Consider the following 14,269-nt stretch of genomic DNA (forward strand, 5'->3'; position numbering starts at 1 on the left):
TGCCACCAGTGGGGTGTGGAGGGCAAGTGGGCACAGCCGGGCCTTCTCATCAAAATCCCCAAAATTCACATTGTGATTCAAACCCAATTTTCATTCCGGCTTAGATTCCCACTGTAGCAGATACCTTGCAAGTGTGCATGCAGGGATATTCTGTTCTACCCACTCCCCGTTGGAGTTATTCAGCTGTATTTCTGTTGCAGAACCTAGAACCACTCCTAAAGGTGTGCAAACGGATGTCACAGTGGCCAAGTGCAAAAATCATGTCTGTTTTGAGCTTGTTTTTGAAACCCAGTCTGAGCACCATGACATAAAGAATAAAGCATAGGATGATTGCCAAAGGGACAGGGAACAAGAGATTAAAAGATGAAAGGAGGAAAAGAAAGATGTCAGAGGCCCTTTAGACATTACACTGTATTCATTATACTTGAATTACATTGTATAAAGAGAAAACAAAGCAAAATGCTCCATCCCAGTGATGCGCAGTTGGTGCAGATGGAGGTTTGTTGACAGACCCATAGCCACGCAGGCACCCTGCAGAAAATGTAGAAATAAATGTTGCCTGTAAGTATCTTGACTGTTCAAATGCTTTTAACTTGCTTAATACACCTTTTCAGCCCTCCAGGTACATGGCTGTGGGTGAGAATCTGCCCTGCCAGGGCTGCAGAGTCCATCAGAATGGCTGAGATTCTGGAAACTATAATATTAAAAAGAGGATGTCAGTGAGGATCTCGGCTAAGTTAGTGGTGGAAGGGAGAGTCAGAAAAGAGGGCCAGCTGTGCTACTCTTTGTGTTAAGTGTTTGAGCCCAGATGTGCTTGCAGATGTCTGACAAGGCAGAGCTGAATACTTAGGCGGTCCCTATGTCCTCGGCCACGTCTCCTGACCAGTTTGTCCCAGGGTGCCCTGTCACCAGCAGCAGGACCAGTAGCGTAGCCTTGGGCAAGCTGGCAAATGCCTTGTCCTGTGCCAGTTGATAGCAAAACTCATTCGTCAGAGCTACAATTTTTCCCAGGATGTTTTCTCCATGTTTTCCTTGAGCATGTTGCTGTCACAGGTGCGTGTTTCTTGTGCCTTCAGCCTGGCACACAGCTGGGGGAGAAAAGTCAAGTTTTAGCTTCAAAGACTCTTACCTGTTTCTGTCACCAGCAGCTCTCTGTCACCAAGTGAAAGGAATTCTCCTCTGTCCTGTGTGACCTGGATATATTTTTTCTTACTGCTTATATTCTAATGTAGCACTTGGAGAAAAAGAAGCATTCCAGAACTAGCACACTGTTTTTCAAAAGTACAGAAAAAGAAAATGGCATTAATGAGATCTTTCACAAGGAGATATAGATTTGTCTGTCAACTTTATGTGTCGAAATTTCATTTTTTTTAACCAAAACCTTACACTTCCTACAAGCTCATAATGTTAACAGACCTAGAAATGTGTAATGAAGCCTTCCTCCTCACCACAGATGGCTTCGCTCTGCGCATCACATGCAGCTGTCAGGCCAGTCTATTAAAGACCGGTACAGTAACCCGAAAAAAAATCACTGAAGTTGAAATGAGTAGAAGTGAGAAGTTGAAGTTCAGTGAGATAATATTTTCTCTGAAAATCAGGGTCGCAGTTCTCTTGAACTGAAGAGCTGGAATCAGTGAGAGTTTTGCGCCTCCTCTCCTTCCCCCGTGGCAAAGAGCTGAAGCTGCTGACTCGTTCACTGCCATAGAGCACGTGGTGCAGTGACAAATGCCAAGGGTTAGCTCAGATGTGACAGCTCTTACAGACTGATCTACGCATTCATTCAAGGACACACCAGCCTTTCCAGAGGCAGCTGCTGATGTGAGAAGCGCTTTTACTAGGAAACTGAACTAATAATGGAAACAACAACCCCAAAAACTACCCCCCAAAAAAGGGAAAACCTTTCTTAGTTTATGAATTAATAGTGTTCTGTTGAATCATTTGAGTGTAAAGCTGCCAATGCTCAGGGAACATGATGTCAAAAACAAAAGGAAGAAGTAACTCCCACATTTTGCCAAACCCACTTTTCACAAAAGGCAGGATATGGGGGCCAGGAGAAAATCTCTTTAAAAGAAACTATCGCTATTCCCAAACACCATCCTCACTGATTCGCCTTCTGTTTCTCCAGGAATGTGTCTGGAAAGGGAATGGCTGCCTGGCAGTGAGGAAAACCTCTGCTCTGTTTCCTTCTCCTGCTGGTTGAAAGCCCCATTTACACACAGCTCAGACGGACGCTGGGGGAGGGCTTGGCTGGTTTTCTTTGCTGATTTTGCTCCCTAGGGTGGGAAATGATTTCTCAGAGCTGATGCGTCCTGGCAGATGCAGCCATACCAGTGCTCACCCTCTGCATCTTTGTTGGCCAACTGGGGTCCTGGTTTGGAAAGCTGATCTCTTAATCATTTTGTCTGATGGATGTCGCCTGCTATAAATGGACAGTTGTTCGAGGTACCGATATCGACCTGTTCTCATTGACGTGGAGACAGACTTTCTGTGGGGCTCAGTCAGGGTATATGAGGCAGCATCGCTGTTTGCCAGCTGTCTTATCGATATAAAACCGCATTTGAAGTTTTTTGGTGCCTCCGTAATTGGCAGCCACCAAAGCCCTGCATGGCACAGGTGCCATGTAGTACTGCACGTCACACCTTTTGTAGGACTTGGAACTTGATAAACTGCAAATCTATGGGTTTACAATTCAACACTCTCAGCGGACACTGAATTGTGATAGATCAGAGTGGCTAACAAGCAGTAAAAGGTCAATATTTTCCCAGAATCCAAGTCTTTCCTTTAAGTGAAATTATTCTCTACAGTTATGAACTACATCAGTCTTTACATTTATGTACTAACGTTATTAAAAAATCTAGAGCATGTTCAAGGTGCAAGTCTAGGAAAAAAGCTAGAAAAAGTATCTCTTCACTCTTGTCCTATTCCATACCATGTGTAGTTTGCAAATTGGCTGTTCAAAACAATTATATTTGCTGACGAAAAGACAGAAGGCGAAAGAAGGGGCATGACCAGAAGGTAAAAACACCTTTTCCTTCGTGCCAGAAACCGGCAGATGTCAAAATGCCCTTTGTACTCTGCAGAAATCGTACCGTGCCTTCTTCCCTCCCGGCCAGCTCAGTTTTACTGCAAGATTCTTGTCCTGAACTAAGACTGGACAGGGTGAGATACGTGTGGCCTTAAAGCTGGTCTGCCCGGTAGGCGGTGGAGCTGTGATAATGCGGTGTCACAGGGGCCGTGCTCGTCGGTCCCTCCTCCAGGAGAGGTTGCAGCAGGGTGCGTGAGGCAGCTCCAGTGTCTGGGTGATGCCTCCAGACGTGCCCTCACCCAGAGCCTTGGTAAAGCTCGTCCCCAGCACTCCCTCCAGCTGGGGGGTCCTTCCCACCGCGGGGGGCACAGCGGAGCTCCCCTGTTCTCTGGGACGCTGGCGTGTGGCAGGGCCAGGAGCTGTCGAAAGGAGAAGAATTGTCCTGGCGGAGAATGCGCGACAGGGCTGTGGTTGTTGCCTTCATTATCTCACTGTGGCACAAGTAGCCGCAGAAAAGAATAAGAGCCTAGATTTGAGCTGTAGCAGTGAGATGAATGAAGTAGCAGGAACTCACAGGCTAAACCCGGGCTGTTGGCTGCTCTGTAGGCTCCCTTTTTAGAAGTGTGAAAATACTGGAAACAGTGTCTGAGAAGACGAGCCAGAAATACATAATTTACATTACTGAAGCAAATCAATACCAGGAAGTGTTTTCCCCTTACAAATAGGCCTCAAGAGATCGATCTAATTAATTAGCTCCAAGCCTGGGGTTCGGGCCCGGGGCATCTCCTGGGACCCGTAATGATGGGGTGCAGGGGGCAGCCAGGCTCCCTTGGGAGTCCTTGGCGGAACGAAGCCTTAAAATAGTCCTAAGAGCAGCTGATACAGCAAGGTGGGGCACGGTGCTCTCGTTTGACAAGAATTACTGCTCAAAGCACACAAGTGGCTGAAGCATTTCTACTGTAATTCCACAAGAAACAGAGAAATCGTTGCTTTGAATAGTTATAATTGTAGGGTAGTTGAGAGACCAACCAACCCTTAAAACAGTCAAAAGTGAGTGGCTGCCCTTTGCTGCAATGGCTTTGCTTGTTACTCCTTATTCTGGGGAAACAGGACCTGAGGTGGTGACAAATGGTTTGTAGGTGCAGGGCGACCACATTACTCTTGTTAAAAATACACTGGGAGCACGGCTCAAGAGGCTGTGGAAAGAACAGAAACATCAGGCGTCAGGGCTGTGTGGCTAAACTCAATTTGATGGACGACTTGAAGGGGAAAAACGTGGCTTTTCCGTTTGCCTTATCCACAGGAAGCCCTGGGACTGCAGTGGCAAAGGGAGAGGTCTCGCAGCCGGGCTGATGGGTGCCTGACCACGGATACCCTGAGCAGTGATGTTTGACCCTGTAGATGAATGAAATATCTCTTCATCATTCTGCTAAAGAGTGAGGATGAACTTAGTTTGTGTATTACGGAAGATTATCACGACCCCACCAGGAAAAGGGCTGTGCACAGTGGGGCAGAAGTCCGGTTTCACGGTATGGGGATAATGCCTGTTAATTTTGGTGTCACTGGATACTCCGTGAATTTACACCTTGTACTAAGCAATTTCAATATTTTCCATCATTGGCACAAAGCATGGTCTAACTGCTATAAAAAACCATTGCTTATACTGGACATGTCACCATCTTCGTTTCATTCATCAAGCCTCAGTGAGAGCAGTGCGATCTGTGGTTCCTGGGGCTCTTAATCCACTAATGAACAAGAAATTTCCTTAACATGGCCTTCCCACCCCATTAATCAAGTTTTGCTTGCTGTTATTAATTGTTGTTATTTAAAAGCTTCTTTATTCCTCCTGGAGGTACCAGGGCCAGAGTCCTTAATTCATCAACAAGTTTTATGGCTCTTTCTGTTAGGAAACATCGCACAAGGATGTTGCACAGGGGAAGGGATGAGGAATGGCTGTGGCAAAGGACTAAGCAAAGAGTGCAATGGGATTCAGCTGTTGGGACTGTAAAGTATCCCGGCTTCTGACTGCACAGGCAGAGCCAGGAGGCACAGGGATAATTTGGGCACGTTCTCTGCAGTAGAGAAGGATACAGACGTTATTGATTGAACCGATTTTGGGAAACTGAATTTGGATTGAAGAGCGATTTATTGGGATTTCTTTATGAGCAAAGCAAGCAGAAATGTGACCAGAGCAGATGTATAAGAGCGGTTTTGCCTGGTAAGTAAGAGGATGGCTTAGCTGCCCAGGAAGCTGCACCGTGATCTTTGGCTCAGCATTGCAAAGGGTGACGGCAGCACATTGCACCCTGCTCAGAGGAGCCACAGCAGAAATGAAACTATTTACTTATGCATGACTCAAAGTTTTACCCGCTTACTCACCAACTATGCTATTCCAAAGCAGCAGGTAACTTTGAAAGTCCCAAACAAAATAAGCAGGTTTAGCAAGTATACTGCAACAGCTTACCCAGCGCTAGTGTAACCACTGACAGGCTGGAAGAACGCTGCCAGCACATCACCTCCCGTCTGTTAACATCCTCCAGCACCGCCCGGTCTCCTGAAATCCCTCTCTCAGTCCAGCAGTGACCTATTTGTACAACACCACCGAACAGCTCAGCATTTGCTTGGCTGGGGCAGACCCCTGGGGATTAGGAAATCTCTGCAACAACTTTGCTCCGTGCCACAGTGCACAGAACGTGTGCAGCTCCACACCTCGCTTTCCAGGCCATGGGAAGCCAGAGGGGGCTGGATGTAAGGGCAGTGGGAGGAGGCAGCTGCCTTCTCACACGGCTTCTTCAGTGCAGCAACCAGATCTGCTGGGACTGATGTATTCTGACGGTTATATTGTGCAATTTGTGTTTCGGCTTCATTTTTGTCCTGTGGTAATTATAAATAGAAACTGGCAGAAAATAACACGTTTGACGGCAACTCAAATCTGTTGATTAGAGTTTCCTCTTTAAAACTGAAATCAATCTGGAATGTGGAAGGCACACGAGCGTCCCTTCCTTGTCCTCCAGCCACGTGCGCACAGGCACGTGCACCCTCTCCCCCTTCCCTGTCTGAGTCTGACGTTTGTGGAGTTTTGGGCTGATTGCATGTGTACAAGTGCTGTTCACATTTGCTGTAAAATCAGGGCAGTAAAATGACATCAGCGCAGAGGTGGCCCCGCGCTACCACACTGCGCTGCTCAGGGGGACGGTGCGGCCAGCACGCAACATCGCCCCTGCTCCTGCCCAGCTGCTGGTCTGGCTGCTCCCGACCTGGCTCTGATGTCTCTGCACGGCAGGGCTTTGTGCCAGACCGCTGTCACCTTTATTGCCAAGCAATATGCTGTGGGGAGGCCATTCCAGCTGGTTGGTGTCAGTCCCTGCTTGTGAGCACCTGTGGGTTTGCAGTCACAGCGGAGCAAACGCTCTTCAGCCAGCAGTCCCACTGCCTCGTCCAAAATGGCCAGGAAAGTCCCCGTTCTCCCGAAATGACTTTATACTTGAGAAGTACTAAACCAGACAAAACTCCGATTGCCTGTCCTCCTGAAAAAACCCACCGCTTCTCTTGTGCTTTCCCCCGACGGCTGTTTCTCCATCCAGCTCCGAAAGAGTCTCACTGCACATTTCCCAGGGCGCACGCAGAACATCTGGCGGCTGGCTGAGCCAATGCACCTGCGGGGAGAAAAAGAAAACCCTTGCCAGCGCGCTCTAAGCCTGTGCGTTTAAAGCTGAAGGCCTCGAAAATAACATAATGGGGGGTGACGGGGAGGAGGAGAAGGGGCAGAGAGATGGAAAGAGTCGGTTGGTTGAACACATGCTTAGCAAAGCTAAAGCATTGATGAAACAAGACCATGGAGAATTACACATAACATCAGTCAGTTCAGGGGTCTTATGGCACCTGTGGTTTATGAACAGCTTTAGCAACGAGTATTTCAAAACATAGTTCACAGTTTTAAGAAGATCTGTGCTGATTTAAAAACCAGATTCTATGTCATTTGAATGTCACGTTTTGCATATGATATCTATTTGGAAAAAAATATTTACACTAACTTCTATGGCTGATTTGTTAGATTACAGAAGATGTAGCTGATATAAGTTGGCTTTAAACAAAAGTCTTGTTGTCAAAAACACATCTGCAAACTACAACTCTTAGAACAAAAGTACTGTGCTACAGTCCTCAGAACTCAGTTATGTGATGTTTTGTCAAGAGACGCTGCACCCCTTGGTTCCACTCTTCGGTGAAGTTCGCAGCTGAGTTTTCTTCACCGTCCGTCCACAGCAGCTCCCCCCACCATCAGTGCCCACGCAGCTCTCCTGTCTGTCTGACTGCAGCTGGCCTGCCCAGAAATGGTTGGGGAGAGGTTTAAAGAGCGCTGGTTTCAGATGCTGCACCCACACAGGCAGAGCAAGCAAAGCCTCTGTGCCTGCTGCTTTATCGAGAGAGAAAAGGAGGCGCTGGCCAGTTCCTGTGGTTATCTCTGAAAAAGTTAAAAATGTGAAAAAGCCATTGTGCCCAGGGGAGCCGCAGGTATCTGAGTCATAAACAGAGGCTGACAGGGCATGTGGATGTTGGAAGCTCTTTTCACCCTGGGTGAGAAGGCAGCTGCCCGCTCTGCTGTGGGACCCTGGGCTCACTCTGCACTGACACAGAGGTGCAGATGCTCCCATTTTCCCCTTACATGTTGCTCTATAAACAGGTTATTGGTAGCAAGCCCATGAATTATTCCCCTTGTGCACAGCGTTCAGCCACTCAGTCAAGAGTCACCATCACAAGCCTCCCCTCATGTTCAAATTTCTCACCCTTGATTTACCTGCCTGGGTATGTTTTACTGGGACTAAAAAGAAATGTAGTCACTTAAAGGAATGATTCTGGGTGCTACAGCTCATAAACAGCCCAATCTGCTGGTGCAGCACTTTCTCCTTGGTGCTCTTCTGCACCCGGCTGAAGCATCCGTCCGTATCTGAAGTTCCTATACCAGAGGCATCAAAGTTTTAGTTGGTAATGGGAAATGCTTGACAGGTGACTGCTGCTCTTTCTCAGAAATATGTCCGGATCTACAGCCAGGTAATGTTGCAAACTTCTGCTTTGGGCATATTTATTGTAAAGGTACTGTTGACAAACTTGGGTCTTTCAAAGTTAAGGAGCTCGTCTTTTTTCTCTTGAACTACCTCAGACAGAAAACCCATTGCATGAGATGTGATAATAACTGCGTAAAAGACCAAGCCCTAACGACAAGAATCTTCTGTACTCATTTCAGGCATAAAGCTGGTCTGCAAGATGAGAGAGGAAATGCAAACTACTCCACTAAAAAAGAGTTACATTAAAGCTGATGAATGAAGAAAGGTCAGGTAGTTCAGCTCGCTGCTTCTCCTCCCGACACCATCTGATTGTCTTAATTATTCAAATACAAACACTTCCATCTGATTCCTTCATACCTACATATGTCAAATGGTATGATGATCTCAATTTAGTATCTCCTGCTACCAAGCAGTTACAAAAGACCTGGCATTAACGTTTTGTTGATAAAGGGAAAGGAAACCTGCACTGCAAGGCTAATGAGAGGTTCAAGAAAAAACTTGAGGTCCATTTTAAATGAGTATTTTCAAAACATCAGACATGCAGCTTCACCACTTAAGTCTGCAAACTAATTTGAAAATCTTAGTAAAGGAACATTTTGCTCTTCACTGTTCAGCCAACAAACTGCAAACAAAAAGGTCCGTTCTCAGCCGCCGGAGATGGATTTCTATTGAACCAGCTTCGGGATTATGTAAATATAGGAACACCTTGCATTTCTTGATGTATCATTATAAACCATGAGAGCAACATAAGAGAGGCTTGTGAAATACTGGATGCATTAAGATGCATTTACAGTTCTGCTAAGTTCTTGGGTTTGTTTCAAATTTTGGGATAAATCACTTCTCTTTGGTGGAGTGTGGAGAGGTTATTCTACATTTTCTCAAGGCTTCTCTTTGCTCCTCAGCCAGCACTGGGATAGAGAGATTTTCGTGCAAGAAATAATGAGTACTAACGAACCTCAGAGCTATAAATTCATTGCAGCATTTTGGAAATGCCAGAACTAATCCCAAGTTAAGACTCACATGTTTTGTCAGGCTACAAAACTTTTCCTTGACCTTTTACGTAACTTAATCCATGGGTTATTTTCTGCTACTTATCATTCAGTGATTTTCAAAAACCATCCCTATCACTTATGTAATTTGAGAATTAAATTCACAAAACTAAAGCTGCTTCTTCCCAGTTAGCTCAGTCACAGTTCTTTCACAGCTTTTTTTACGCCTACATGCTAAGAAGAGGAGGACTTCAGGAGAAAGATTAGAGATGAAACCCAAAATAGAGCGGAGTGAATGTAGCAGACATTTTTGAAAATTACTGTGCGGTCAGTCTGCTGCTGTTTTCAAACGGAATGGTCCGTATCATGCTGGTTTTCATGTATTTGTTCAGAAGAAAAACCAAACCAAACCAACCAACCGAAAAAACAAAACCAAAAGCAAACCAAAAAGAGATGCTGAATAATTTGATTGTGCTAGTACAGAACGACTTCTGGATGTAAGCAGCTCATCCGGTGCCTCCATCCTCCTGCTTCACCACTGCATCACGGACTTAGGAGGAAGAGGCTGAAGGAACCGGGCTTGCTGAGGCAGAGGTGGCAAGGGAGGGTCACTTAGCAGTTATTTGGGGGGAGTTACAATGGTAACAAAGCCAAAATCTTCTTCATAGTGCTGGTGCACAAAAAAAGGACAAAAAGGACAAGCTTCATTTTGGGAGGTTCAGGATGGACATTAAGAACAAACCCCACATGAGAAGGGTGGCACTGCAGAAGAGGGGGATGCCCAAAGAGGTGGTGAAATCTCCATCCGTGGAGGTTTTCAGCCTTTGCTAGACAAAGCCACGGCTGACATGGTCCTGTGTTGGAGCCAGACCTGCGTCAATGGGAGAATGGACCAGATGACCTCCCAGGGATCCAACCAATCCATGCACCTGCACCTCCGTGACCTCCCCATCTCCGGGCACGAAACCCCACGCTAGGAATGAACCATGGTGTACCAGCTTTAAATGCAGCCAGTCAACTCCGACCAGCAGTTTGGGGTCCTACGGCTGAAGGGAGGCCAGGGCACGGCTGGAAAGGGGACCTCAGGCAGCGGGCACAGCAAATCTGAAACCCAGACACGCAGTCACTGTGGGCTCATAACCTGACCTGGACCCTGGGCTACAGATGCTACGCCCCATCTTTCCCAAACGGTAAATGGCCAGGTTCATGTCACAAAGGGCCGAGAATGTCCAGTGGCCAGTGAAGCGCACACTAGCTCTAAAATCTTATTATCCTCCCAGAAAAACCAGCGATGCAGGACAGATGCATCTTCACAGCACTTAAAGGAACCACCTGTGCCCTTCAGCTGAACCACCAGCTTCACCCAGCAGCACAGCGGGCGGACTGCACTGGTCACACCATCTCTGGCCCACAGGCTTTATCACCTGACATTCAGCAATGTTCCTCATCTCTGCTGGAAATATGAAAACAGAATTTGGGAAAAAAGGGAAAAGGCAAGAAAAACATGAAAGTTTGCTGGAAAAACAGCAAAGATGGATAAATAATAATTTAACAATGCATTAATATAAAAAGGTTGAAGGAATTTGTGGTTTCTGTGTTTGAAAAATTTCCTCTCGTTTCAATACAAAGCATTCAGTCACTTTTGCAATGGAAATGTCACCCCGGCCACCCGAGGCTCCAGACTCCACAATTTGTGTGATAAGGTTTAGAGGAAGTGAAAGGGTTTGGAGTGCGAATGGAACCGAGTCTTCGATTTAAATTATTACGCGTTTTTGTCAACACAGAGAAAATATGATCACAGTACCTTTTCTGTAATAAAAATGCATATAAATGAATTAGACATGATCAGCTAAGATGTTGCTGTGCCAGCACTGAGAAAACATTGCTCTAGAAAATCTAGGAAACCGTAGGTCTTGTGGGAACAAGTTCACTGCACAAGCCAACAGCTCTTCACTGAAAATGACAACTTTGAAACCACTTCCAGAGATGGAGACTTTCTGCTCTCCTTGGCCACCCTTGGCAAGAAAGCAACTGCATCAGGGGGATAAAGGTAAGATAACGGGCAAGGTGCACACTCCCGCATTTCAAGATCTGCCTGGAGCCTGTTGGAAACAAGCTCAAACTCACTCTGTTACTCTGTTAAAAGTGAAACAAGCGGTATTTAAATACATTTAATATAAAAACTGAAAACATGACTATATGACATCTTTTTACACTAGTGGAATCACTCGGTGTCTTGGGAATTTGTTATACCAGATGTTATTTCAAAATCAATTATAGAGAATTGTACACAGCACTTTTAAAAACGCAAGTGCAAACAGAATGCAAAAAAACTTAATCAAATGCCATCCCCACCACTTGTGCATCACTGAGGAATGAGGAAATAAACTAAACCCTGTGGCCAGCCCTCAGGGGCAATATCACTCATAAGAAGCTCTAATAAACTGATTCCACTTTTCCCACCTTTTTTTAAACAAGCACAAATATAACACTGTTGTGAGATCAGGATGTCTGTTGGCTTTCTACCTCATACGGCCACCTAGACAATATAATACTGACTGTATTTGCACCATCATTGATTGAATAATATTATCTTCGATGCAAGAGTCTTGATGCAACTGCCAAGCTTCAAGCAAGAGCCCAACGTAAACAGCAAAAACACTCGAGACATTTCGACTGGAACGATCGATTTTGGATTTAATTTTCCAAGGCTATGAAATATTAGTGCCAAATAAAATGCACAAGATACTTTTCTCTTTCATATTCACAAAAGGGTGAATCTTAAGAAGACTAAGCCACGCTTATCATGTGCAGAGGTATTTATCACAATGTACCACAGCAGAGTTTGTTCTTGTTGGTACAGGTGAAGTGTCACGTTCACTGATTTATGCTGCTAATTTCTATAGGGCCAGTCTTCTACAGCTGGTGGGAATGTTTCAGTATTTGGTACCGGCTGAAGGGCTCCCCTGGGAGCTAAAAAGAGCTCCCCTATGGAATTAACCAGAGCACAGTGCTTAAAAACATTGATCTCCGACAGGGTTTTAAAATGTTTCAAAAGCAGCCAGGAGATCAGGCAGCAGCTCAGTCTCAGAGCTCTGCTAATCTGAGACGGGATGTGTATTTTCTAGAAAGCCAGGCTGTATGCAGTGCGCCCTTCCTCACTTCGCGAGGTTAATGCCGCGTCCTGGCAAAAGCAGAAACCTTCAATAAGATTGCCTGAGCTCTATAATTCCAACAAATAGGATTTTTTTTTCCACTTAATATTGTAAATGGTTTGTCTGAATGCTACTACCCTTTGAAGTCATAGTTATCCATAACTGTAATTAAATTCAGCTACTTATAACATTTCCGCTATATACATAGTTATACACACATACATTATTGTTGAAAGAACTTTTTCTCTTCATGTGACATTATCTGTAAGTGACGACTGCAACAAAAGAGAAGAAAACTTGTTTTTCTGGCTGTCAGTGTTTAGGAATCTCTATACGGCTCAAGTTTTTAACAAGGCTATTGAGAAAATGAATGTAACCTGAGGGGCAATGTTAGGAGAATTTTTATGAGCAGCTATTTGCTTTTTATAGTACTCTGGGTATTGCTGTTTATTTGCTTTTCACATCCATTTATTCTGCTTTAGCTGCTAGAGACACTGGGACAGATGCTTCAGCAACACCTACCAGCTTTTAACCCTGAGGACTGGCAGCTGCTTTCACAAGGTCCACACTTTAACATCCAAATTCTGCTGCCATCGCAAGTTGCAAAGCCCTTGAACCAGGGTCAAATTTTCCCATTAAAACTGACATATAGATAAGGCGGTCTAGCATAAAACGTGGCATACAAAATCCAGCACCACCAATTCCTGCTAAAGTTGGCGCAGGCTCGTTCACGGGTTTTGCTCATGTGGCCAGGACCCCGCTCCCAGCTTGCAGTGCCCATTTGACAGCAGACCTCTGGCTGCCTTTAGTTCTGGCTCTGAGGGAGAGACGCAGCTTGCAGAGCAGAGTCAGACCCCTATTCTGATTTCTCCTCCCTTTCTGGCCCTGTTGCCCACGGCTCAGTGTCACCGTGGGATGGACAGTATGGTCTCCCTGCCGTCTCCCCAGCGGGGCACTGCACTCTCCCACAAGTCAGAAATGCAGATTCCGCAGCTTCAGGTGAGGCAGAAGGAAAGAAGGAAGAAGGAAACCTGTGGTCTGTCATTTCCTGGGCAAATGTTCGAATAACAGGCTACCTCATAAAAATAGCTGCTGCCTGTGTTCCTGAAGAAAAACACAACTGCAGAACTTGGCATTAAACTCAGTGCTGCAACTGTGAGGTTGGCATGTGTGAGGAACAACCCGAACACGGGCCAGCAGGGAGTTTACAGACCTTCTGGCCCTATCTCTGAATCGCCAGACTCCAGCCAGCGGCTGAGTACCTTGCACTTCGGATTCGGGCATTTTAAATTCCCACGACGCACCTGAGGACACCTCTCTGGTGAAGCAGCTGGGGGATCGCCTGCTTTGATGTTTGCCTGGCTCCCGTTGCACACACCAGAGTACATGTTCCAGTCCCACCAGGGATGGTTGACTTCTGTCACCCTCAGAAGACTCAAGCATTCTCAGGAACTGAACTCAAGTCTCCTGAAATGTCATCTGATTCCTTATCTACTGGATAAGGTTTCTCTGTACTGGCTAACGTATTTGTCATCATCTCCAGGGATGTAAAGCCAATATCCTCATTCTTACAGCCAACAAAGGAAGAAGACAGAAAAGGTGGTGGCTTAATAGGAATCGTCAGGACTAGGACCATATTTGAAACAGAGTATTAGAAATGATTTAGAGACATTCCTAGGCATCCTAACCCAGGTTAAAAGAAGAAACAGCATCTTCACATACACTTGGGCAGCACAAGATGCATTGCAACTGAAATACACATTGTAAGGATTAATTCCCAACGTGCTTCTAAATTATAATGATACTTACTTGAGAGGAGAGAGAGAAGGATATCGCACTCAGCTTTGCAAACTGACCTGTAGATAACAAAGGACAGAAAACAAGAAGATGACAAATTAAGCCAGTGAGCAGCCAGTGGATTATTCTGAAGAAAGCCATGCATGAGCCTAGAAATAAAGGGAGCAATTACGGACCCAGCAAATAAACCCAGTGAAAAGTGCCTTACACAACACATCTAGAAAAGGACTGTAACAAGAA

General features: G+C 45.6%; 1 protein-coding gene across 10 annotated transcripts in view; it reads right to left on the reverse strand.

Moving 5' to 3' along the window:
• LOC136111430 (dystrobrevin alpha-like) overlaps nucleotides 1-14,269 on the reverse strand; it is a 37,209-nt gene that overhangs the window by 2,525 nt on the left and 20,415 nt on the right. For 4 of the 10 annotated variants that reach the window (XM_071798735.1, XM_071798731.1, XM_071798738.1 and 1 more), the window contains 4 exons: nucleotides 14,042-14,088; nucleotides 5,490-6,681; nucleotides 1,130-1,268; nucleotides 397-531 (listed from right to left, as the gene is read on the reverse strand). Coding sequence is in view for 2 of the 10 variants with exons in the window: in XM_071798740.1 (XP_071654841.1) it covers nucleotides 6,567-6,681; nucleotides 14,042-14,088 (162 nt within the window). In the remaining 8 variants the exon portion in view is untranslated. Of the gene's footprint in view, nucleotides 1-396; nucleotides 1,089-1,129; nucleotides 1,269-5,489; nucleotides 6,682-11,754; nucleotides 12,262-14,041; nucleotides 14,089-14,269 lie in introns of those variants that run through there. The other 6 variants (XM_071798740.1, XM_071798741.1, XM_071798734.1 and 3 more) reach the window with 5 other exon arrangements.

The sequence above is a fragment of the Patagioenas fasciata genome, chromosome 24, assembly GCF_037038585.1.
Source record: "Patagioenas fasciata isolate bPatFas1 chromosome 24, bPatFas1.hap1, whole genome shotgun sequence".
In the NCBI taxonomy this organism is placed as follows: domain Eukaryota; kingdom Metazoa; phylum Chordata; class Aves; order Columbiformes; family Columbidae; genus Patagioenas; species Patagioenas fasciata.